Source organism: Poromitra crassiceps (genome assembly GCF_964638095.1).
Source record: "Poromitra crassiceps genome assembly, chromosome: 2".
Classification (NCBI taxonomy): domain Eukaryota; kingdom Metazoa; phylum Chordata; class Actinopteri; order Beryciformes; family Melamphaidae; genus Poromitra; species Poromitra crassiceps.
This window is the reverse complement of record NC_139624.1, coordinates 10,176,345-10,201,349: the sequence shown is the minus strand read 5'-3', so window position 1 is coordinate 10,201,349 and position 25,005 is coordinate 10,176,345. Positions and strand designations below refer to the sequence as shown.

At 45.0% G+C, this 25,005-nt stretch overlaps 1 protein-coding gene across 1 annotated transcript in view; it reads right to left on the bottom strand.

The window, feature by feature from the left end:
* ntng1a (netrin g1a) overlaps positions 1-25,005 on the bottom strand; it is a gene marked incomplete at both ends in the record, with an annotated part of 316,971 nt that overhangs the window by 28,186 nt on the left and 263,780 nt on the right. The window contains 3 exons of the mRNA XM_083660799.1: positions 1,307-1,474; positions 12,804-12,848; positions 24,077-24,103. Coding sequence (XP_083516925.1) covers positions 1,307-1,474; positions 12,804-12,848; positions 24,077-24,103 — 240 coding nt within the window. The remainder of the gene's footprint in view (positions 1-1,306; positions 1,475-12,803; positions 12,849-24,076; positions 24,104-25,005) is intronic.

The following is a 25,005-nucleotide window of genomic DNA, read 5'->3' as shown; positions in this document are numbered from 1 at the left end:
ATTTTAGGACTGAACATAGCAAAGACCTGTTTTCTTTGTAGTGCTTGAGACTCGAGGAAATCGATGCATCTGGGCGTGAGTTGTAGGGTTGTTTAATTAATGACTAACGTTATGCGCAAACGATTATATGCCGTGAACGTTAGGCAGTTATCGCCCATTATGTATTTTTAGTTTTCATAACTCTGGTCATGCCCAAATTCCCCCAGCCCCGCCCCCGCCCCCTCTCTACTTTACAAACTCTGCGGAGGTGCTACTCATGTGAGAATGCAACATGCCTCATGTGTGAAAGGGTACACTTCACCTATCATCTGGGGCAGGCTCAGTGGGGAGCAACCCTCACCTGATCCGGAGTTCATGTGTGAAAGTGGCTTATGTGAGACTATGTGACATTATGTGACACTGACACATTGTGACATTATGTGACACTGACACATTGTGACATTATGTGACACTGACACATTGTGACATTATGTGACACTGACACATTGTGACATTATGTGACACTGACACATTGTGACATTATGTGACACTGACACATTGTGACATTATGTGACACTGACACATTGTGACAGCTTTAAAAGCAACATGAGGCAACTCATGTCCCGATGAGCCCAAATAGTCACATTTTCCAGTGTCGTAGTCCCAAAAACTGCAGAATGATTGAATGTGGCGAGAGGCAGCATATGCCAAAAGCACAAGGGTGGCCGCAAGTTGAAGCTCACTGACAGGGCTAGACAGACATGATACAGGATGGGTGCTCAACACCACAGATCTACAACCTCTAAAATGACCACAGGACACTTTTTGGGTGACGGAATCAAAAAATGACCTTATTACGGCTGCTGATACTTGCTATTTTATTGTTAGGTGTTTCCATTATTTGGTCCACCCTCTGGAAATCAAATGAGTCACTCTTCTCACCTCTACACCTGCACGCTGCAAATCACTTCAACTTTGTTTGCCTTGTTCTTCTTAAACACAAGCTAGCACCTTGAAACCGAGTCAACAAACCCAAATCAAATCAGTCAATCAAATCAATCAGTTGATCATATTCATACCATGGCAGAAAGGAATGACTGAAAATCCGTTTGAGCAAGTTGACTGACTATAAGGCTATAAAAACACTCTGGGAGGGTCGTGATATCGCGTGGAAGCAAAAGAAGCAACAAAGGACCAGTGTTACATGGAGGCAGTCAGGTGAAGTTGAGAGAAAGGTGACAGTTTCTCTGGTGATGACTCAAAGACATGGGGTGAAGCAAAGTTCATGGTTGTAAAAGCAGGTATAGCAATGAAAGGGGCGACTAACCTATGCACACATTTTCATCGTCCAGTTCTGCCGAGGAATTGCGGTAGTAGCCCAGCTTGCATAGCTGGCAGTGCTGCCCCCTAGTGTTGTGCTTACAGCTCACGCAAATGACGGTGTTTAGCAGCTCGATGTAGCTGCATCGGTTGGAATGGCCGAAGCATTCGCAGTCTTGCAAAGAGAGAGAGAGAGAGAGAGAGAGGCAGAGAAGAAGAGGGAAATAGAGAGAGAGAAGAGAGACGCGATAGGTTGTGTACTGTAGGTGTGGCTGTTGCTACGGCGGTGGAGTTAGCAAAAACGTTTGAGCGATCGGCACCATGGGCATGCGAGGTTGAGAATGGAGAGACCGTGTTAAGTTGTGGGAGGGGAGGAAGAGATGTTGGGGAAGAGATGAGAGGGGATTTGTCTGACATGGGCACGGCCCGAGTTAGAAAAGACACCACACAGGAAAGCACGGCGTTAGTAGGACCCGGTCATCACGTCACGTTCAAGCACACCACGACAGGATGACTGAGGAGAAGAAGGCTCTGAGATGATGGCACAAACAGAGACACTGTCACGTCAACAAGCAAGGCAGCTCAAACCATGACTGAAATGTAGCTTTCAACACAGGGAATGGTGTGGCAGGTAGGTGTTTTGAAATGGATGTCTTCGCCGCTCTGTGATGTCTGTGATAGATCTGTGATGTCTGTGATAGATCTGTGATGTCTGTGATAGATCTGTGATGTCTATGATAGATCTGTGATGTCTGTGATAGATCTGTGATAGATCTGTGATGTCTGTGATAGATCTGTGATGTCTGTGATAGATCTGTGATGTCGGTGATAGATCTGTGATGTCTGTGATATCTAGTTTGAAGTGAGGGGAGGAGAGGACGAGATTGAACATGTCATGACTCTTTTCACACTGTCCGCAACCCTCTGTGAATTCGAACACATGAAACCAAGTCATACAACACATATTTCCCATGTAGCCGGACGAATGTGATCATGGAGCCGGACAGCATTTCAGCCTTTATAGAATTACAACCCCTCACTAAAAGCTTTGCAGTGCGATCAATAAGGCAAGTGAGCGTACAGTGAATTGCAACTGTGCCTTTCTTAAAGGAATGGTTCTGATTTTTTTTACGATGTAGCTGGAGAGGTCCCAGTTTGGAGAAATGTAGACCGACCGCGTCAGGCAAGTAGAGCTGTCTGCTGAGCGTGAACATGTCATGAGCAAATATGTAAAAAACAAACAAAAAAACAAACAAACACATAAAAAGCTTCCATACCTGGCATATGAAATAATTTAATATACAAGTCTCCACAAACCCTGATATGCCAAGTTGACCAACTTCTCCAAACTGGGACCGCGCTGGCTGCATTCTACTGCATGTAGTCCACGGACTGTCAGCAAGTACCTTATACAACCCCATATCAAAAAATCTGAACTATCCCTTTAAAAAGCAACCTTGTCGATTTTCAACCAGCACTGCATCATTACAATGTGGGTAGTACAGTATGCAAATGAACAATATTTAACATGTTACTTCCCCGCTCATGTTCTGGCAAAGGTTCAGAGTTTGAGGAAAAACGCATCATCCAGTGGACGTCAGAGATCGGCCTGAGACTATAAACTACATTTCTGCATTTTCCTAGTGGTGCCTTCAAAGAAAAAGTTGGGTGACTCCTATGATTTGTCCAGATCCGAAGAGTTTTTGTTTGTTAATTTTTTGTTTTGATTTGTGTTTGTTTTGTTTTTGTTTTTTGGGTCTTTTTTTTTGGGGGGGGGGGGGGGGGGGGGGGGGTCACTGACGAACTAATGACCAATTTCTTTAACGATAGTAAAACAATACATATTATGAGCTCCAACAAGCATGCCAACGGTAGATCACTAAACTAAACCCCAGCAGCCTGTTGCACCAGCTGAACGTAAGTTCTCTCTTAAGTTAGGGCCTGTGTCCACCTAGCGTCTTTTCATCAGCTCCGGCGTCTATTCTCAGTTGTTTCCAATGGGAGGAGAGCGTATGCGGGCGCACACGGACGTCTAGAGAAAGTGCGCTGCGTCCAGCGTCTATTTTCACAGCGCTCTGGCATTTTTGTGCGCCCGACTCCCAGCGCTTCCAGCTGAAATTATTTTAACTTTTCAGAAAGACGCTGGTGTCGGCTGCTCCTTTTCTGGCAACTAATCATATGGAGAAACTATCGCAACAGAGACAGAAAGGCTCAATTGTGGGAGCAGATTGGCTAGACACTTAATATTTCTGGTGAGTGTTGTGCTTACTGCTTTTAATAGCGTAGCCTACCTGTGTTGTTAGCTTGCTAGCTGTCAGCTATCAAGCTACTACCGCACTGAACTAACGTTAGTTTCAGACTGCTTCCTTGTTATATTGTGCGCCGAGATCAGCGCGTCCCACCGTACTTCCAGCGTTTAACGTCGGAAAAAGGCGCTAGGTGGACACAGGCCCTTAGGGTGTAAAGTCCACACTAACTGCTACGTTCAAACTAGTTAGTTTGGCACTAAAGTTGTGTCTTTGTTTAGTTGCACCACGGAGACGTAAGGTACATCTTAACTAGTAGTCCTTAAACCTCTTCCCCAACATCTTTCAAACACAACGTAAAAAAATGGATTTTAAATAGCCAAATCTGCGACCATGTGTAAATTGTACTGTAGTGCTCTTGTTTTGTTTGCTCTGTTATGCTTCTTGTTTTTGTTTTGTCTTGTCTTATTAACCTAGTTTAGTTCATTTTGGTTTACTTTAGTTTCTGATCCGTTTTGGTTTTGTTATTGCTCATGTTGTTTTTTGTATTGTTCTGTTTAGTTCTGTCCTGGTGCTGCCTCTGTCGTTTTTCTGTCTCTCTGTGGGGACTACGGATGTAATTTAGCATTCTTGCTAACTCCGGCTTATTTACGTTGCCTTGTGTAATGTTCATGAATATGCACTGTCCCGTCCAAATAAACAAATAAAGTAAAGTAAACCTCACACTAGCCAAAATAGTGTCCAGAAAATGACATGTACAGTATCTGTGACCAATCAGTGAAAAGCACAGTGGAAACTGTGTTTATTTACTGTACCTCCTCCCGTTACCGAACCCCCCCCCCCCCCCCCACACACACACACTTTTCTAAAGCATGGCATCCATTCCATTTTAAAGCATGGCAGACTTTCTCTTTCTTTCCCCCTTCCCCTGCTCCTTTCCCCACCTCTCCTTCTCCGTTCTCTCCTCCCCCACACATTTCCCATTCTCTCCCCACCTCCTCCCTCTCCCTGCTCTCTTCTCCCCCACATCCCCCCGCGCTCCCTCCCCCCTCCCCTGCTCTCTCCTCTTTCCCCCCTCACCTGCTTCTTCCCCACCTCCTATACTCAACAACATTTCCCATTCCCTCCCCACCCCATCACTCTCTCACATTCCCCCTGCTCTCCTCCCTTCTCCTGCTCTCTCCTCTGCTCTCTCCTATATTCTCTATATTTCTCTATCAATTGTTCAATGTGTTATCATTATTCTGTAATTTGCTACTGTTGTGTCAGCTAGAATTAGCTAGACATATTCTCTGTGAAGCCCTCTGGGACATGCTTGTGAATTAGGGCTATACAAATAAACTTGACTTGACTTGACCGTTGTTTAATTAAGTGGAATGAAAACAGTCGGGACATGTTGCCCACCGCAAATTAGTGCTTTCATATTTCATCAACACTAACCAAATGAGAATGTTATTGAGTAACGTTTGTTACTAGTACAACTAATTACATTAAATTACGTCATTTGGCAGACGCTTTTATCCAAAGCGACTTACAATAACACGTTTAGGTTCATAATAGGCTACTGTTAACGTTTATCTGTGAGCTCTTCATCAGCATTGTAGGCTAGTTGCCCAAAATACACATTCCAACAGTGGCAGAAACACTCACATGTACATGTGACTCGTACACTTCACCACGCCATGAAATCATAATCCAAAGTTACACATGTGACTCGTGCCCTCACCACGCCATGAAATCATAATCCAAAGTTACGGGAATTTCGAAGTAAATCCACACACCGAGAATTACAGTTAATTCCTCATTTGCCATGAGGCACATGCGCTGCGTTCAGTCATCAGTACAACGCAGTGTTTCTGGCGCTGTCAGATTTGGCCTGCTAGTCTGAACATGGCCTTAGTGACTCGAGTGAGAACCTACTAACGTTGGATAACGAGCTTATTATTGGTAACGTTGCATCCAATCCTTTTTGTTTGTTTTCAACCAGGTGACCCCTGGGGGGCTTCACACTTCTCCCTATTGTATTAGGCTTATTGATGACTTCATTGATCACTCATTCAGCACAGAAACATGTCAACTGTTTTCCTTCTTGTTATTGGACATTATTATTATAGACAAATAGAGAAACAAAATGGTACGATGGTGTGACTCACTAATTCCCTTCCCTCCCCCCGGCCTGCGGGTGGCGCACTCTTTTTTCACTATACGTACTGTACATGTGTTTGCAGCCCTGCCCATGCAACACTAGCGATAGGGAAAAGCAGACACTAAGATATCGTACGACTAAATACTTTAAAATATCAGTATATTTGGAAAAAAAAAAAAGTTTCATGATACGAGGCCGAATGTTACGCTGTTGAATCAGACACAACAGAGGCTGTAAGAGGAAGCGACCACCGGACCGGAGCGATGTGTAACAGTGTCAACAGAGGAAGATGCGCTTGCAGCTGCCGGGCTGCTGAAGCATAGCCGCCAGTGACCAGTGATGGTCGTCAGGGGGACGGACAGAAAACTTGAACAAACTTCACAGCTTTGTCTCTGCTAACTTTGTCTTTGGTGCTACACTGTCCGTGAACACACCGTCAGTCTCAGTGCTTTCTGCTTGTTATAGGATTCCCCCTTAATTGTACAGTACGTTCACACCAAGCCACACAAAAAAACCCCGCTTTGGCGTGTCCTGGTGTCTCACCTGGTAAAGTGCGTACCACAAAGGCTCAAGTCCTTCCCTTACAAATAAAACACATGGGGCTCTATCGTTGCAACGGCCTTAAATTAGCGCTTAGCGCCAGGCGCAGTGCAGATTAGTGGGCGTGGACCGGCGCACTGGCTATTCTCGTGTCGGCGCTACACGTGGCCTTAAGCATTATAACCACGCCTTTTAAGCGTAGAATTATTCACAACTGTGCTCATTGGTGAACTGCAGTTACTCAATGACATTCTTCCTTTCGAAGCTCCGATCCACTGATCCAGTCCGCGCGTTGCGGCTTTATGTTGTCATCTCTGCCAATTTGGATATCTCAGAGCGCATCACAGATCATAGCCTGAATAAAATGATTCAACCTACAGCCAGGCAAATACAGATCTGTTCAGCAGGGCTGATGCAGTCACCCTGTAGCCTACCGGTGACATTCCTGATAGCATCCAATTCCATGATCTTTATGTTTGTAAACACATAACTTTCACAATAGTGAACAAGCACCCCCACTCGGCTCATTCAGGGCAGGTAGTTTTATAACTTGTAGACTACCTGCTGCACAGGCTAAATGATGCACATTATGTAAAGTCATTGCATGAATGTGTTTTTATTGTAAAAGTATGTGTGAAGTAAGCCAAGTCTTGCTGGAGCGGACCGTGTTACGGCTATCACTCATCTATATCACATTGTATTTGCGACGGATATATATTCCACCTGGATTACATATATGTTTCACATAGGGTTGTGTTTTGATTTTTATGTTTTATTTTGTCCAATATTGAAATGTTCTAGAATTGCATGTTGTGTTAACATAAATATTATTTCTATCTACCACTTAGCCTATTTAGGCTGATTTGGTTGCTATTTCTTGTTGAAATGTATTAGCCTCAATGCATGCTGGGAGATTTCACATGTGTTCCACCTGGGCCCTTCTTGATCTAACTTCTTTCTTTCTCTCTCTTTCTAAAAAAATAAAAAAATAAAAAAATCCTAAACTAAAACTCGTACCACTGTTCCTTCAGGATTTGTAGTTGTCATAGACTGTGCTCCATAGTTGATTGCTCTATTGCTGACAAAAAGTGTGTTATTGTAAGTCGCTTTGGATAAAAGCGTCTGCCAAATGACGTAATGTAATGTAATGTAATGTAAATGTGTGGCTTTGGTAGGGGAGCCGGCGCAGTGAATATTTGTTTGGGCAGAATGATATCATTTTCTCTCGCTACCTTTTCTTCTCCCCCACTGCACAGGTAGGATGATGCAACAGCCTCTGAATGACAGGGGCTCAAAACTACGGTATAACAACTTTTTTTTCATCGGTCATTGTGCCTGTCTGATGCACGAGAGAGAGGGAGTGAGAGAGAGCACAGTAATATCCCCGGCGCACTGAATAAGGCCTGGTTTTGAAAAGCGCTAAGCGCTAAATTAACGCCAGGGGGGAAGATAGCGTTAGGCCGGTATTTAAGGCCGGAACGCCCATTCTGGCCTATTCTGGCACTGCGCCACGCCTCTTCGGCGTAAAGCGCATTTCGGGGCCTAAAACCATGATGCTATCTTCCCGAGGCAGGCGCAAGGCACGTTTTTTTGCGTTTAACGCCAGTGTTAGCGCCTAAGGCCAGTGGGAAGATAGGGGCCATTCACATGTGGTGAAACATGTGGACACATGTTAAATGTTACATGTGAAAAGATGTGGAACACATGTGAAACCCATGGGAAGCGTGTGGTTTTGGTACATTTTCACATGTGGAAAACATGTTATTACATGTTATAACATGTGATAACATGTTTTGCCACATGTTTTCCACATGTGATTACATGTGAAACCTATGTTACATGGGTTTCACATGTAATCACATAGGTTTCACATGTAATCACATGGGAATTTACATGGGTTTCACACATTTCACATGTGAAAACGTTCCAAAACCACACGCATCCCATGGGCAAAGCAAATGTTTTCACATGTGATTTTTCACATGTGAAGTTCATGTGGTTTTTCAAAATGCCCCAAAAATTATCTTAAAAAGAAAAGAAAGTTTCACTCAAGTTGACATTTTTCAACATGAGCGAACAGGCGTTGAGGTGAAAATCATGTTATTCGCGCCACGAAAATTCCCAATCACTCACACGATACGTGCCACCAGGGGTGAAAATCACATCTACGCATGCGTTAGCATTGACTTTGTGTAAAGTCAGTGTGAATGCACAGTAAGAGCAATATGGGGAATCTGCAGCCGTTTTCTCCGTTTTCTCTGGTAGGGCTGCAATTTCAAAAATAATTGCACATTTCTACTACATGGATGACCTAGTTTTAATTAATTAATAAATCATCATATTCACAGCTGTAAAATAGGCCCTTATGTAATGCTGTGCTAAATTAGACAGTTGTATAAGGAGTTGTAGTCGAAGAGGCGACTGCAAACCTCAGGCCACAGTCACACACTTTGCTATGACACTCGTTGGGGGGGGGGGGGGGGGTCAGGGGGGAGGGAGTGAGGGCAGACGCAGCTCAGCCCTCTCAGAACAGGGATGAGTCTGCCTGGCTGACACCAGGTGTCACGTCGGCAGACACATGTGACCCTTAAGCCTTGCTGGCAGAGGCTTGGACAAATGAGAGCCCACTCAGAGATCCAGGATCCGGGGGTTGCAGCGAACGGGAGGAGCAGGGATTGGGGGTGCTTTCGTCCAAGAGATTGCGGTTATTAAGGATGTGTATTGAGGTCAGGTCTCGCCGTCCGGTCACTAACTACCAAACAATCCTCCACTCCACCCGCCTCACCTCACCTCCCCCTCCACTCCACCCGCCTCACCTGAAGCAGCGTTCTGGCCAACGTGTGAGCTAAGCTCCCCTACATTGGATGCCTCGCGCTCGCACACGTACTCTCAGAAGACAAATAATCTCTCCTTTCCAGAAATAGGCTAAGGTCATAAATCATGCACGCAGTGGGAATAAAAAGTCTCCATTCCCTGAAACACATTCCCCCAAAATAGTTGTGGTCTGCAAGACTCACTTTATTTGCACTGGAAAAGATATGATTCCAAGGGACTTTTATAGTGTTTAGAAACAATTCCATATGAACAACTTCTGGACGTGTCCTGTCCGGTGAAAGCAATCAGTCCAGGTGTAGATATGGGGGTGGGGGAGAGGGGGCGCTACAGTTACAGTGAGTGAGGTGACATCTGGGGGCAATGTATGAATTCCTATAGCTCGCTTGCTGTTTGCAACGTGGCCAGAAGGGGCAGTGGACAATGCAACTTGAGGAGCTACTAGACAAACTAAAAAGAAAACAAACAAAATATGTTATTGCCATTAAACATAAAAAAGTAATATCAGAGGATTGAGAATACTGAGAATCAGGTATAATCATGAATGTAATAATAAAGAAATATACATTTACTGTAGTATTTGATAATTTAAAAAAAAGGACTGACATTACCACATTAGTCAGCTGCACGCGTTAGCATCTATTACAAATGCCATATAGTTATAGAGCAGCGCAAGAATGAGTCCAGAAGTATACTTCCGGGTTCGTCGGGGGAAAAGTGAACGGGGTTTTAGAATGTGGATTTTACTTAAATGCATAAAATAAGGTTGGTGGTTAACAAAAGTTTATGGGAGCGTGAATTTGGGTTCAGCATGACACTCTTCACAAACGTGATTCACTTTTATGACTTTTGGAACGTAAATGCATTTTTTTACCGCGACTTTTAGAAAACGCTTCAAAAGGCATAAAAGTGATTAACGTTTGTGAAGATAATTATGATGCTTATTTGATGGATTTAAGTGAAATCCCCATTCTAAAACCCCACAGACTTTTCCCCTGACGAACCAAAATGGCATCGATTTCTGGTTAAGCCTACAAAAATACGTCATCGCTGCGCCTGCGGTACTCTATAGTAGATGCCAAGGAATTCCCATATTTGGCCGGTCTTTTATGCTCCGTTCCATTAACAAGTGTTTTGTATAACTCAAAAGCCTCAGTGTATAGAAATGAAGACACAAAACCATCCCCTGACAGGCTACTCTCCACCTCGGTGGAGGCCAGCCAAGAATTCTCACCCTATAAATGTGTGCACAGGAGCATGGGGTTATAAATGTGTGCACAGGAGCATGGGGTTATAAATGTGTGCACAGGAGCATGGGGTTATAAATGTGTGCACAGGAGCATGGGGTTATAAATGTGTGCACAGGAGCATGGGGTTATAAATGTGTGCACAGGAGCATGGGGTTGGGGAACTGGCTACCAGAGCACACAGCAACTCTTGGAATCCTTTCCGGTCATAAAACAAACAGTGCGAATAAGAAATAATAGGCGAAACCTATTGAGGGTGACATAAGCCCCCGACATGTAGCCTGTGTGACATGTAGCCTGTGTGACATGTAGCCTGCGTGACATGTAGCCTGTGTGACATGTAGCCTGTGTGACATGTAGCCTGTGTGCGCTTGGCTGCAGTGGTGGAAACAGATAGAGTTTGTTTGCTAGTTGTTTCTGAGGTGGCTGCACGTTACATCTGCACGATGGATTACACTCACATGAGCCTGACATCAATCTCCATAGAAACCGCCGTGAAAGCTCGCCTGCCTGCCTGCCTCTCTTCCTGCAGAGCCGCTCGCCTGCCTGCCTGCCTGCCTCTCTTCCTGCAGAGCCGCCTGCCTGCCTGCCTGCCTCTCTTCCTGCAGAGCCGCCTGCCTGCCTGCCTGCCTCTCTTCCTGCAGAGCCGCCTGCCTGCCTGCCTCTCTTCCTGCAGAGCCACCTGCCTGCCTGCCTCTCTTCCTGCAGAGCCACCTGCCTGCCTGCCTGCCTCTCTTCCTGCAGAGCCGCCTGCCTGCCTCTCTTCCTGCAGAGCCGCCTGCCTGCCTGCCTGCCTCTCTTCCTGCAGAGCCGCTCGCCTGCCTGCCTGCCTCTCTTCCTGCAGAGCCGCTCGCCTGCCTGCCTGCCTCTCTTCCTGCAGAGCCGCCTGCCTGCCTGCCTGCCTCTCTTCCTGCAGAGCCGCCTGCCTGCCTGCCTCTCTTCCTGCAGAGCCGCCTGCCTGCCTGCCTCTCTTCCTGCAGAGCCGCCTGCCTGCCTGCCTCTCTTCCTGCAGAGCCGCCTGCCTGCCTGCCTGCCTCTCTTCCTGCAGAGCCGCCTGCCTGCCTGCCTCTCTTCCTGCAGAGCCATTCGCCTGCCTGCCTGCCTCTCTTCCTGCAGAGCCGCCTGCCTGCCTGCCTGCCTCTCTTCCTGCAGAGCCGCCTGCCTGCCTCTCTTCCTGCAGAGCCATTCGCCTGCCTGCCTGCCTCTCTTCCTGCAGAGCCGCTCACCTGCCTGCCTGCCTCTCTTCCTGCAGAGCCGCTCACCTGCCTGCCTGCCTCTCTTCCTGCAGAGCCGCCTGCCTGCCTGCCTCTCTTCCTGCAGAGCCGCCTGCCTGCCTGCCTCTCTTCCTGCAGAGCCGCTCACCTGCCTGCCTGCCTCTCTTCCTGCAGAGCCACTCACCTGCCTGCCTGCCTCTCCTCCTGCAGAGCCGCTCACCTGCCTGCCTGCCTCTCCTCCTGCAGAGCCGCTCGCCTGCCTGCCTGCCTCTCTTCCTGCAGAGCCGCCTGCCTGCCTGCCTCTCCTCCTGCAGAGCCGCTCTCCTGCCTGCCTCTCCTCCTGCAGAGCCGAGATGGGAGCGAGGATCCCAGGAAGCTCTACACCTAATTAAAAGTGAGAGGGCTAATCTAACGCGTCGTGCAGTGCACACATTGTGGTATTTGAGTGGATAATGCACGGCGCGGCAGCATGTTGCCACACCAGTGCCCCCTGAATACACACGTCTCCAATGAAGGTGCCAAAACCCTTTATCATCAACAAGAGAAAATATGCTTATATTTTTTTGGCTTGTTTAGGAAAATTCTAAAATTGGGAAGGAGGGGAAGATATTAACAATTTGCCAACAAGTACTAGTACTCATCACATTGTGCTTGCAAACATTATGAGGTACTGCATACGATTCATATGATCTTATATATATATATATATATATATATATATATATATATATATATATATATATATATATATATATATATATATATATAATCAGATTATCAGAATCAGATTCCACTTTTTTCTCCCCAATTTGTACTTGGGCAATTTCCCCTGCTGTTTCAGTCATTGCTCCACCCCCTCTGCCGATCGGGGGAGAGCCGTACAGCAGACTAGCACCACGCTTCCTCCGACCCATGCACAGTCGCCAGTCGCTTCTTTTCACCTGACAGTGAGGAGCTTCACTGGCAGGACGTAGCGCATGGGAGGATCACACCATTCCCCCCCAGCCACTTCCCCCTCCCCACCGAATAGGCACCCCGACCGACCAGAGGAGGCACCAGTGCAGCGACCAGGGACACATACTCTTAATGCGGCTTCCCACCTGCAGACACGGCCAATTGTGCCTGTACGGATGCCCGTCCAAGCCGGAGGTAACACGGGGCTCGAACCTGCGACCCTCGTGTTGGTAGGCAGGGAATCTACCGCTGCACTAGCCGGGCGCCCTGAGGTATATATGCATCTGTGAAAAGATATGGTTGTTGCATAATCTTAGTTGCCTACCTTCTTTTCGGTTAGCGACACCTAGAGACGAGACATTCGGCCGAACTGCATGCAATTGAGAGAAACCAGGAGTTATTGGGTGGACATTGGATGCACTTAACAGAGAGTCTAGAGGGGGGGGGGACGGGACTAGGTGGTAGTGGACACAGACAACCGGAGACACCGACATGTCCAGCATGGCTCAAACCAGTGGCTCAGGAAACAACAGATGATGGGGCAGGCCTTGACATGGACGAGCAAAGAGCAATCGAGGACGTTGGAGAGACGTTGTATGTAATTTGTGTGACTTTCCATGGGCTTGTTGTATGCTTGTATGTCTATGGCAATGATGAGTAAACTCCACACAAAAGATAATAATAACCCTCTTCTGGGTTCGGCATGGAGAGATCTCATTCCCTGTTCATTTTTCCATTGACATTTGGTAAACTCCTTTTAAAGAGATTGACTTGGCCAAACCAAGCCATTCAGCTATAGACGGTTTTCACCAGAGCGCAACCCCACAGCACTTCCTTTTCCTCAGCGTTCGGCAAACTGCAGAAATATTCACTCGACATCGTTACTTTTGTTTTCGCCGCTCAGCTGTATAGACGGTTTTCACGGAATGGTCAGTCCTGCACTTGAATGTTTTTTTTTTCTTTTATGTCCATAGCAAACACTGCAACGGGAAGTGAGCGGGGGTTCAATTTAGAATGTTTTTGTTGTCAAGTTAAAACCGTCTATATTTAGAATCAGGAGAGACCATAGAACATTTCACTCAATACAAAATAAAAAATAAAATATGTTTTGGTCTGAGTGAAATGTTCTACGGTCTCTCCTGATTCTCAATATAGCTGAATCGCTTGGTTTGACCAAGTCAATCTGTTTTTATAATGATTTTACCAAACGTCTATGGAAAAATGTATGGGGAATGAAATGGCTCCAGTCCCATGCCGAACCCGGAAGTGGGCGTGGCTTTGGCACTGGATGCCCTCTTGGACTTTGCACTCTCTCTGATATGTATAGAAGTCATCAGTTATGCAGGCGTGTCTAAACGATGTATAGAAAATGAAGACGTTGGGGGCATTTTGTTTAATTCATCACATTGACTCTTTAATCGATATCTAATTACAGTGTATTTCTGCTGGAGGAATAACAATGAATAAATAATGGAAAGTGTTGGGAGTTGGAGTGACGGACTGCTGTGGGTCGTGTAACCTCATAATTACATACAAGTCGGTATTTCCGTGTCAGGGAAATACTGTGTGGTTGGAAATGGAGAGGACTCAGGCAATAAGGGAGGAAATGTGCATGTTTCCTCATCGTGCTCCTTAGCTCATCACGCCGTCTTTGGTGTCCTTCAGCTTCTGCTGAACATCTTGCAACCCCGGCTGATTGGTGTCCAGTGGTGTGTTCCCAAGCAGCCTATTAGCCTATGTGGCAGTCGTGAACAGGACCACTGTTCCTACAGTATAGACCAAACAATTTTCCCACATGTGTTTATCATTTACTTCTGCAAACCACAGATATGTTGAACGTCAACATTTGTGAACCAAAAAATACGTTGCATACCAACATTGTTAGATACGTGTATATCAACGTCATAAAGTGTGCTGTTGAGATAGCGCGGTGGAGAGTAAGGGCATTGTGTTTGGGGTGGATGGATGGAGGTTTGCCTTTGACATTGGAGGCCGGGGTTGGAGTCCCAACATTTTTAACCTTTTTGTTATTTAACCCTAAACTAAACTAACCCAAACCATAACCCTAACCTTGACCAAGTTGTTTTAGTTGCCTACACACAAACAAGGTTGTTTTATTCCAAATTAAGTTGTTTTATTTCCAATTAACGTTGAGGTTTTCAATTGAACCAACAATTTCAGATTTACTTTGGAAATGCTCCTGTGGTTCGAGGACTTGTTAAAATGTTGATATGAAACATAATCTTTAGTTCAGAAACGTTAATATTCAACACATCCGTGGTTTGCAGAAACATTTTTATTCTGGAGCTTGGGTTGCAGTACTACTCAACGATTTCAGAACTACATGAACAAAATACAGTATGTCACGTCTTATCCATTCTTTTACTTTGTAGTGTCTCCATGAAAGATGTTTTCTAAGTGATACTGTAGTGATACTGTAGTGATACTGCAGTGATACTGTAGTGATACTGTAGTGATACTGTAGTGATACTGTAGTGATACTGTAATGATACTGTAATGATACTGTAGTGATACTGTAATGATACTGTAGTGATACTGTAGTGATACTGTAGTGATACTGTAATGATACTGTAGTGATACTGTAGTGATACTGTAATGATACTGTAATGATACTGTAGTGATACTGTAGTGATACTGTAGTGATACTGTAATGATACTGTAGTGATACTGTAGTGATACTGTAGTGATACTGTAGTGATACTGTAGTGATACTGTAATGATACTGTAGTGATACTGTAGTGATACTGTAGTGATACTGTAGTGATACTGTAATGATACTGTAGTGATACTGTAGTGATACTGTAATGATACTGTAATGATACTGTAATTATACTGTAGTGATACTGTAATGATACTGTAGTGATACTGTAGTGATACTGTAGTGATACTGTAGTGATACTGTAATGATACTGTAGTGATACTGTAGTGATACTGTAGTGATACTGTAGTGATACTGTAATGATACTGTAGTGATACTGTAGTGATACTGTAGTGATACTGTAATGATACTGTAGTGATACTGTAGTGATACTGTAGTGATACTGTAGTGATACTGTACTACGTGGAGGTTTGGGGTCAGTGATGGCTGCAACATCTCCAGTGAGATACGACATTTATCAATGCCTTAGTGTTTAGTTGTGATCGCTGAAGCGCCTGATGGTTTCAAAATGACAGAAGATCAAGGGAAAGGGCGCTGCTCCACCGGTCAGTGTTCAAATGTGTCGTCGTGTGCTGTGATTTGATGTCTTTATCTGCCTTCACTTTGTTGTGCTGCTAAGCATTTTCAACCTGTTTGTTTCAACGCATTTCATGAATACGTCGAATGACATCGAGAATCACTGTGTGATGACAACATCACAACATCACACAGTTGCTGTTGCTCTTATCTGGGTCCTACTGTAAAGCACTTTGAGCTTCATTTCATGTTATGAAAGGTGCTATACAAATAAAGTGTATTATTATTATTATTATTATTATTAACACAAAATGTGCCATATTTGACCACAAATAAAACAGATGTGGGCAAGCCGCGGATCTATACTGTCTCTAATAGGTCAAGTTCATTTGTAATTATTCCGCGTTCGTAATTGATTGGATGTTAATACACAGAGCATTTGGGTTCCATTCATTATTTTGTTATGGGGAATATTCAGGTAAGGCGAGATAAATGAGTAGTGACGGATTTTAATCAATGCCATGCCCATAATGAAATGCAATCTTGCAGAGCCAGAATTGTTTTTTTAAATATTAATTTCACTTTAATGGTCCGCATTAGACAATTCTGCCTGGCTTAATAAACTTGGAATAGGATTGAGAAAAGTCAATACGGAATTCAATTAACTAAAAACAACAAACATGAAAAGTGCAGTGCTCTCTTTCCCTCCTTATTCCTGCCTCCTATAGTCAGAGTTTGACATCCTCAAGGACATCAGGACATCCTAAGAAGTCTTTTTTTGGTCCACTCTATTTTTACATTACTAAAGACATATTGTTGGTACATCTTCAGTGTGTTTTGAGTGTGTAGTGTGTAGTGTTTAGTGTAGGGTCTGCTCTGTGTGAGGCTGTTCTTCAGTGTGTTTTGAGTGTGTAGTGTTTAGTGTTTAGTGTAGGGTCTGCTCTGTGTGAGGCTGCTCTTCAGTGTGTTTTGAGTGTGTAGTGTGTAGTGTTTAGTGTAGGGTCTGCTCTGTGTGAGGCTGCTCTTCAGTGTGTTTTGAGTGTGTAGTGTGTAGTGTTTAGTGTAGGGTCTGCTCTGTGTGAGGCTGCTCTTCAGTGTGTTTTGAGTGTGTAGTGTGTAGTGTTTAGTGTAGGGTCTGCTCTGTGTGAGGCTGCTCTTCAGTGTGTTTTGAGTGTGTAGTGTTTAGTGTTTAGTGTAGGGTCTGCTCTGTGTGAGGCTGCTCTTCAGTGTGTTTTGAGTGTGTAGTGTTTAGTGTAGGGTCTGCTCTGTGTGAGGCTGCTCTTCAGTGTGTTTTGAGTGTGTAGTGTTTAGTGTAGGTTCTGCTCTGTGGGAGGCTGCTCTTCAGTGTGTTTTGAGTGTGTAGTGTTTAGTGTAGGTTCTGCTCTGTGTGAGGCTGTTCTTCAGTGTGTTTTGAGTGTGTAGTGTTTAGTGTAGGTTCTGCTCTGTGTGAGGCTGCTCTTCAGTGTGTTTTGAGTGTGTAGTGTTTAGTGTAGGTTCTGCTCTGTGTGAGGCTGTTCTTCAGTGTGTTTTGAGTGTGTAGTGTTTAGTGTAGGTTCTGCTCTGTGTGAGGCTGCTCTTCAGTGTGTTTTGAGTGTGTAGTGTTTAGTGTAGGCTCTGCTCTGTGTGAGGCTGTTCTTCAGTGTGTTTTGAGTGTGTAGTGTTTAGTGTAGGTTCTGCTCTGTGTGAGGCTGTTCTTCAGTGTGTTTTGAGTGTGTAGTGTTTAGTGTAGGTTCTGCTCTGTGTGAGGCTGCTCTTCAGTGTGTTTTGAGTGTGTAGTGTTTAGTGTAGGCTCTGCTCTGTGTGAGGCTGTTCTTCAGTGTGTTTTGAGTGTGTAGTGTTTAGTGTAGGGTAGGGATGTAGGTACTACCGGTACTACCCCCGAACCGCGGTACTATTGCTGTAGAACAGGTTCTATACTAAGATTTAAAAAGACCCGGTACTTTTCCGACCGCTGCTATGACTGATAATGGTCAATATGAGCCTGTCTCTTTAAGAAATGCGCTGGAGTGAGTGACGTCATATCCACATGTCAAGCGGTGAGGAAAAGAGTTTGAGGAAAAAAAGCAGCTGAGCACTGAGCAGACCCGCGCACATTAAAAGCAAACTAGCAAAGTAGGCTATGGCTAAACACAAAGCCTCTCCCAGCCCAGTTAGTAGCAGCAGCTGTGCCCTTTCACAGTTTACATCTAACGTTATGTAGGCTACTTTCACGCATACTTCAGTCAGGGTTATCGACAGTCCATATTATTGCCTCTGCACGTTTCCCGACGCTACAGTGAGAAAATGCGCTCGTTAACTAACGTTAACTAACGTTACAGCGGACTCCGCTGTACTAACAGCGGACTCCGCAGTAACGTTAGTTAACGAGCGCTCACTGTAGCGTCGGGAAACGTGCAGAGGCAATAATATGGACTGTCGATAACCCTGACTGAAGTATGCGTGAAAGTAGCCTACATAACGTTAGATGTAAACTGTGAGTAATACTGCCTGAATGCCCCACCCATGACAAGAAGTGCTAAACTGGAAGTTGAGATTACTGAGTATAAACAATTTAGAGACATCAGCCCTGCAGAGGATCCCCTGGCATGGTGGAAGCAACACCAGACAGACCTGCCCATCTTAGCTCAGTTTGCTAGACAATATCTCTGTATTCCAGCATCAAGCTGTGCATCTGAACGTGTTTTCAGTACTTCTGGGAATATCTGCAGTCCAACAAGATCTAGACTGACCGAGGAACATGTTGACACCCTCGTTTTCTTGGCTAGGAACCTGAAGAAGACATTGGGATGGGAGGGACTGAGTGAGTAAACTGAGAGTCAGCCAAACAGTGAGTCTGTCTACCACCCATAGGAGAACTAGGGTTTAGACTGAGTAGGCTGGGGGACAGAATGGGAATATGAAGCCATGCTGCTTGTTGAAGAAAAAAAGATTTGAGTTTCTGCTGCTATAGTGTTTTATTATATTATTATTTATTTTATTTATTTTACTTATTCCCATTTCCCACTGTTCAAAAGATTTGTGTTATGTTACTGAGTGTGTACTTATTTGACAAGTAAAAGTTAGACAGAATTTAAATGCCACCAATTATTTATTTATTGTTGTTATTGGTGTTTCTCTGAGTTTTTGCTGCTATAGGCTAGTGTTTTATGGTCATTTTATTTTCACTGGCATTACTTTATTTTACTTACCGGTATTCTCACTGCTCAAAAGGTTTGTTTTGTTCAGCATTTAAATGCCACACCAATTTATTGGTGTAATTGTTCCCAAACTCTTAAAATAAAGCCAAATCTTGACATTGGACAGTTTCACTTTTTTTTTTACAAAAAGTATCGAAAAGTATCGAAAGTATCGAAATACAAATTGGTACCGGCACCGAAACAGAAATTTAGTACCGCTACAACCCTAGTGTAGGGTCTGCTCTGTGTGAGGCTGCTCTTCAGTGTGTTTTGAGTGTGTAGTGTTTAGTGTAGGTTCTGCTCTGTGTGAGGCTGTTCTTCAGTGTGTTTTGAGTGTGTTAGTGTTTAGTGTAGGTTCTGCTCTGTGTGAGGCTGCTCCTCGGTGTGTTTTGAGTGTGTAGTGTTTAGTGTAGGTTCTGCTCTGTGTGAGGCTGTTCTTCAGTGTGTTTTGAGTGTGTTAGTGTTTAGTGTAGGTTCTGCTCTGTGTGAGGCTGCTCTTCAGTGTGTTTTGAGTGTGTAGTGTTTAGTGTAGGGTCTGCTCTGTGTGAGGCTGCTCTTCAGTGTGTTTTGAGTGTGTAGTGTTTAGTGTAGGGTCTGCTCTGTGTGAGGCTGCTCTTCAGTGTGTTTTGAGTGTGTAGTGTTTAGTGTAGGTTCTGCTCTGTGTGAGGCTGCTCCTCAGTGTGTTTTGAGTGTGTTAGTGTTTAGTGTAGGTTCTGCTCTGTGTGATGCTGTTCTTCAGTGTGTTTTGAGTGTGTTAGTGTTTAGTGTAGGTTCTGCTCTGTGTGAGGCTGCTCTTCAGTGTGTTTTGAGTGTGTTAGTGTTTAGTGTAGGTTCTGCTCTGTGTGAGGCTGCTCTTCAGTGTGTTTTGAGTGTGTTAGTGTTTAGTGTAGGCTCTGCTCTGTGTGAGGCTGCTCCTCAGTGTGTTTTGAGTGTGTAGTGTTTAGTGTAGGGTCTGCTCTGTGTGAGGCTGCTCTTCAGTGTGTTTTGAGTGTGTAGTGTTTAGTGTAGGTTCTGCTCTGTGTGAGGCTGTTCTTCAGTGTGTTTTGAGTGTGTTAGTGTTTAGTGTAGGTTCTGCTCTGTGTGAGGCTGTTCTTCAGTGTGTTTTGAGTGTGTAGTGTTTAGTGTAGAGTCTGCTCTGTGTGAGGCTGCTCTTCAGTGTGTTTTGAGTGTGTAGTGTTTAGTGTAGAGTCTGCTCTGTGTGAGGCTGCTCTTCAGTGTGTTTTGAGTGTGTAGTGTTTAGTGTAGGTTCTGCTCTGTGTGAGGCTGTTCTTCAGTGTGTTTTGAGTGTGTTAGTGTTTAGTGTAGGTTCTGCTCTGTGTGAGGCTGTTCTTCAGTGTGTTTTGAGTGTGTAGTGTTTAGTGTAGGGTTTGCTCTGTGTGAGGCTGTTCTTCAGTGTGTTTTGAGTGTGTAGTGTTTAGTGTAGGTTCTGCTCTGTGGGAGGCTGCTCTTCAGTGTGTTTTGAGTGTGTAGTGTTTAGTGTAGGTTCTGCTCTGTGTGAGGCTGCTCTTCAGTGTGTTTTGAGTGTGTAGTGTTTAGTGTAGGTTCTGCTCTGTGTGAGGCTGTTCTTCAGTGTGTTTTGAGTGTGTTAGTGTTTAGTGTAGGGTTTGCTCTGTGTGAGGCTGTTCTTCAGTGTGTTTTGAGTGTGTAGTGTTTAGTGTAGGCTCTGCTCTGTGTGAGGCTGCTCCTCAGTGTGTTTTGAGTGTGTAGTGTTTAGTGTAGGGTCTGCTCTGTGTGAGGCTGTTCTTCAGTGTGTTTTGAGTGTGTAGTGTTTAGTGTAGGTTCTGCTCTGTGTGAGGCTGCTCCTCAGTGTGTTTTGAGTGTGTTAGTGTTTAGTGTAGGTTCTGCTCTGTGTGAGGCTGCTCCTCAGTGTGTTTTGAGTGTGTAGTGTTTAGTGTAGGGTCTGCTCTGTGTGAGGCTGCTCCTCAGTGTGTTTTGAGTGTGTAGTGTTTAGTGTAGGTTCTGCTCTGTGTGAGGCTGTTCTTCAGTGTGTTTTGAGTGTGTTAGTGTTTAGTGTAGGGTTTGCTCTGTGTGAGGCTGTTCTTCAGTGTGTTTTGAGTGTGTAGTGTTTAGTGTAGGCTCTGCTCTGTGTGAGGCTGCTCCTCAGTGTGTTTTGAGTGTGTAGTGTTTAGTGTAGGGTCTGCTCTGTGTGAGGCTGTTCTTCAGTGTGTTTTGAGTGTGTAGTGTTTAGTGTAGGTTCTGCTCTGTGTGAGGCTGCTCCTCAGTGTGTTTTGAGTGTGTTAGTGTTTAGTGTAGGTTCTGCTCTGTGTGAGGCTGCTCCTCAGTGTGTTTTGAGTGTGTTAGTGTTTAGTGTAGGTTCTGCTCTGTGTGAGGCTGCTCCTCAGTGTGTTTTGAGTGTGTAGTGTTTAGTGTAGGGTCTGCTCTGTGTGAGGCTGTTCTTCAGTGTGTTTTGAGTGTGTAGTGTTTAGTGTAGGCTCTGCTCTGTGTGAGGCTGTTCTTCAGTATGTTTTGAGTGTGTAGTGTGTAGTGTAGGTTCTGCTCTGTGGGAGGCTGTTCTTCAGTGTGTTTTGAGTGTGTAGTGTTTAGTGTAGGTTCTGCTCTGTGGGAGGCTGTTCTTCAGTCTGTTTTGAGTGTGTAGTGTTTAGTGTAGGTTCTGCTCTGTGTGAGGCTGTTCTTCAGTGTGTTTTGAGTGTGTTAGTGTTTAGTGTAGGGTCTGCTCTGTGTGAGGCTGCTCTTCAGTGTGTTTTGAGTGTGTTAGTGTTTAGTGTAGGTTCTGCTCTGTGTGAGGCTGCTCTTCAGTGTGTTTTGAGTGTGTAGTGTTTAGTGTAGAGTCTGCTCTGTGTGAGGCTGCTCTTCAGTGTGTTTTGAGTGTGTAGTGTTTAGTGTAGAGTCTGCTCTGTGTGAGGCTGTTCTTCAGTGTGTTTTGAGTGTGTAGTGTTTAGTGTAGGTTCTGCTCTGTGTGAGGCTGTTCTTCAGTGTGTTTTGAGTGTGTTAGTGTTTAGTGTAGGTTCTGCTCTGTGGGAGGCTGCTGTTTTGTTGCTGCGAGGAGACAGCTACTCCTGCTGCAAATCCCTGTAGGCCAATCTGCACGAGACGGGAAGACTTTGGCTTGTCAGCATGTCCTTTCTGTATCGCCCACCCCCTGACACACACACACACACGCACACACACACACAAACACACACGCACGCACCCACGCACACACACACACAAACACACACGCACGCACCCACGCACGCACACACACGGACATGCACACACACACACGCACACGCACACACACACGGGCGCACACTCATTGCCGTGCATACTCTCCCCATAGAGGACCTGAGGATAGATGTTGGACATGGTCTGGCCTGGCATTTGGATGGGGTGGAGAAGACAGACAGTGGTATGAGTATATATAGATATATATACGGCATGAATGGAGAGCATGCACACACACACACGCGCACACACACACACACACTTGAGCTATATCCACAGCATGCATGGGCTGGAAAGAACATTGAATGTCTGCGAGGTGGGAGGCAGGTGTGTAGGAGGTGGAGGGTTGGAGGGTTGGAGGGGTGGTTTGGTCCCCTTGGCCCCATGTCCATTTCTGATGTTAAAGTAGCATTAGCCTTAGCAGTCAGTGTAAACGTCCTGGCAGAGTAACTAAAGTGTACAGCAGCTCGCACTCTAAAGCCTGCCTGAAAAAATCTCCCATGCCACTATAGCCTACAGTACTATAGGCTATTGAAGGGAGCAGGAGAGGCGGTGACTTAAAGGAATACTGAGTTTTTGGACATTGGCCTGTTGGTCAATTTACCTGGTCAGTGCTGAGAACATACCACCAAAATCATCCATGTATCCCCGGCGGCTCGCTAACATGTTAGCATAGGCTACACATATGTTGAGGTGGTAACAAGCACCTAATTACTTCAAAGTCAGAAATTGTAGCAGCTCTAAAGCTAGTAAATGGTCATCTTAAATGAGATTGCTAAATGTGGCAGTTGATATAGGCCATTTTTACATGAAATATGATACAAAAATAACACGCTGTTTTGAACTAGCTGGGACTACTTTCCCTGTTTAGGAAGTGAAGGAGGTGGGTACTGTGGGAGACTGTAGTACAGCGGATAATTATACACTGTATGTGTATGTGGTTGCTATCCTGAAATAGTTAAAAAAAAAACTAGCTCCATCAGCTTGACATATTGAGCCGATATATATTTTTAGATTTCTATATCTAAATTTCTAAATTGAAAAACCACTCAACTTTTTACTACTGAGAGGTCAGTCTTCTTACTTACTCTAACCTACTATCATTCAACAACATAGCGTATGCTAACGTGTTAGCATGGAGCACTGGAGCAAATTATCTCCCAGGTACACGTAGCGTATGCTAACGTGTTAGCACGGCGCAAATGATCTCCCAGGTACACGTAGCGTATGCTAACGTGTTAGCACGGAGCACGGGAGCAAATGATCTCCCAGGCACACGTGGATGATTTTGGTCTCCAAGTTGTCATCATATAACGGGTTAAACCAGCAGACCAATCTCCCTCCCAAAAGCTGTCTGTATTCTTTGAGCACCTAGCGGCTAGGTCCTAGCTAGCCAGTCTGTACACATCTCTAGTCAGACCACCCCCGCCCCGGTGCAGAGGGGACTCAGTGGAGAAGGGCGAGGAGAGAGCAGCTTGAGGAGGAGTGAGCCAGAGCGTGAATGCACTTTGACTGTCTCAATCCGCTCCTATGGCTCCTGTATCACACAGGCTTCCAGGCAGCGGTAACTTGAGACATGGCACCTCTCCTCTTCCGCCCTCCTCCTGAGGGGCTACTGGTTGACGAAGATAATACCAGCCCAGGCGCTGGCGGCTTATATTAAAATGACCTCCTGTGACATTATGCCGCCAGAGAGGTCTCAGCACTTTAATAAAGTCTAGATGCCATTTATTTATAATGCATGGGAGAGAGGAAAAAAACAAATGACATTTGGCATGCAGAGCCAGGCAAGTGTTATCTGGTCGAGTCTGGATAAGGTAAATGAATATGCCCACACCGTGACAATATCTCCCCTCAGCGATTACTTATCTTGCTAAGGAAAGAAAAGAAAAACTCGTTAGTCAACATTTGTTGAGTTGTCCTCGATGGGAAGATTGCAATCAGAAATGAACATTTGGCACCAAGTGGACTTTGGGGGTTGTGTGGTGAAGGGTGGCACAATAGGCAAAGCAAAGCATCAAGCATTCGCATAAATTTGCTCCTTTGAAACAGTTTACTTACTAACTGGACCAATGTTATTAGGAATACCTGAAAGAGAGAGAAAGACAGAAAGACAGAAAAAGACATATTTACATCAAGGAATAAACATGGCTGATATACATCGAGCTCAGCTACATTGTATACACATATATACAGCTCAGCTACATTGTATAGAGCTGATATACATACAGTTGAGCTACATTGTATAGAGCTGATATACATACAGTTCAGCTACATTGTATAGAGCTGATATACATACAGCTCAGCTACATTGTATAGAGCTGATATACATACAGCTCAGCTACATTGTATCGAGCTAATATACACACAGCTCAGCTACATTGTATAGAGCTGATATACACACAGCTCAGCTACATTGTATAGAGCAGTGGTTCTCAACGTGGGGTCCGCGGTCCTCAGCAAACTGATGAATTGTTAACCTAACCTACAGTCAGCTAGTGTTTTGATCTCACAACAGTCCGTCAGTTTAAACTGCCGTGCGGCACAACCTGCAGCAGGAACGAGAGGAACGGAATGAAGCTCTGTCTCTGTGTCTCTCGTCTCTCTCGCTTCGTTTCCACACGGCATATTAAACGGGCGTACCACACAAAGCTCCTTCAAGTGCTCCCAGTAAGACAAGAGACAGATAACTGCAGTCTGTCTAACATTACGTTACACTGACTGATCTCAGTCAAGTAAACAGATAGACGGGGACTACCATTCGTGTAGGCGACACTATCACAGCTCACAGGACTCGGAAGCAATATTTATGCCGGGGGAGAGCTAACGTCCATGGCTAGTGTCTACACTACATAGCTAACGGTAAACAATGGCAGATAGACCAGAACCAAGCGATCTCTTTCCCCCCAAAAAACGTCTGAAGTCGTCAGTGGGAGCATTTCGGCTACAGAAAGGACAACCAGGGGGGTGTTCAAGATGATGGGCCCTAT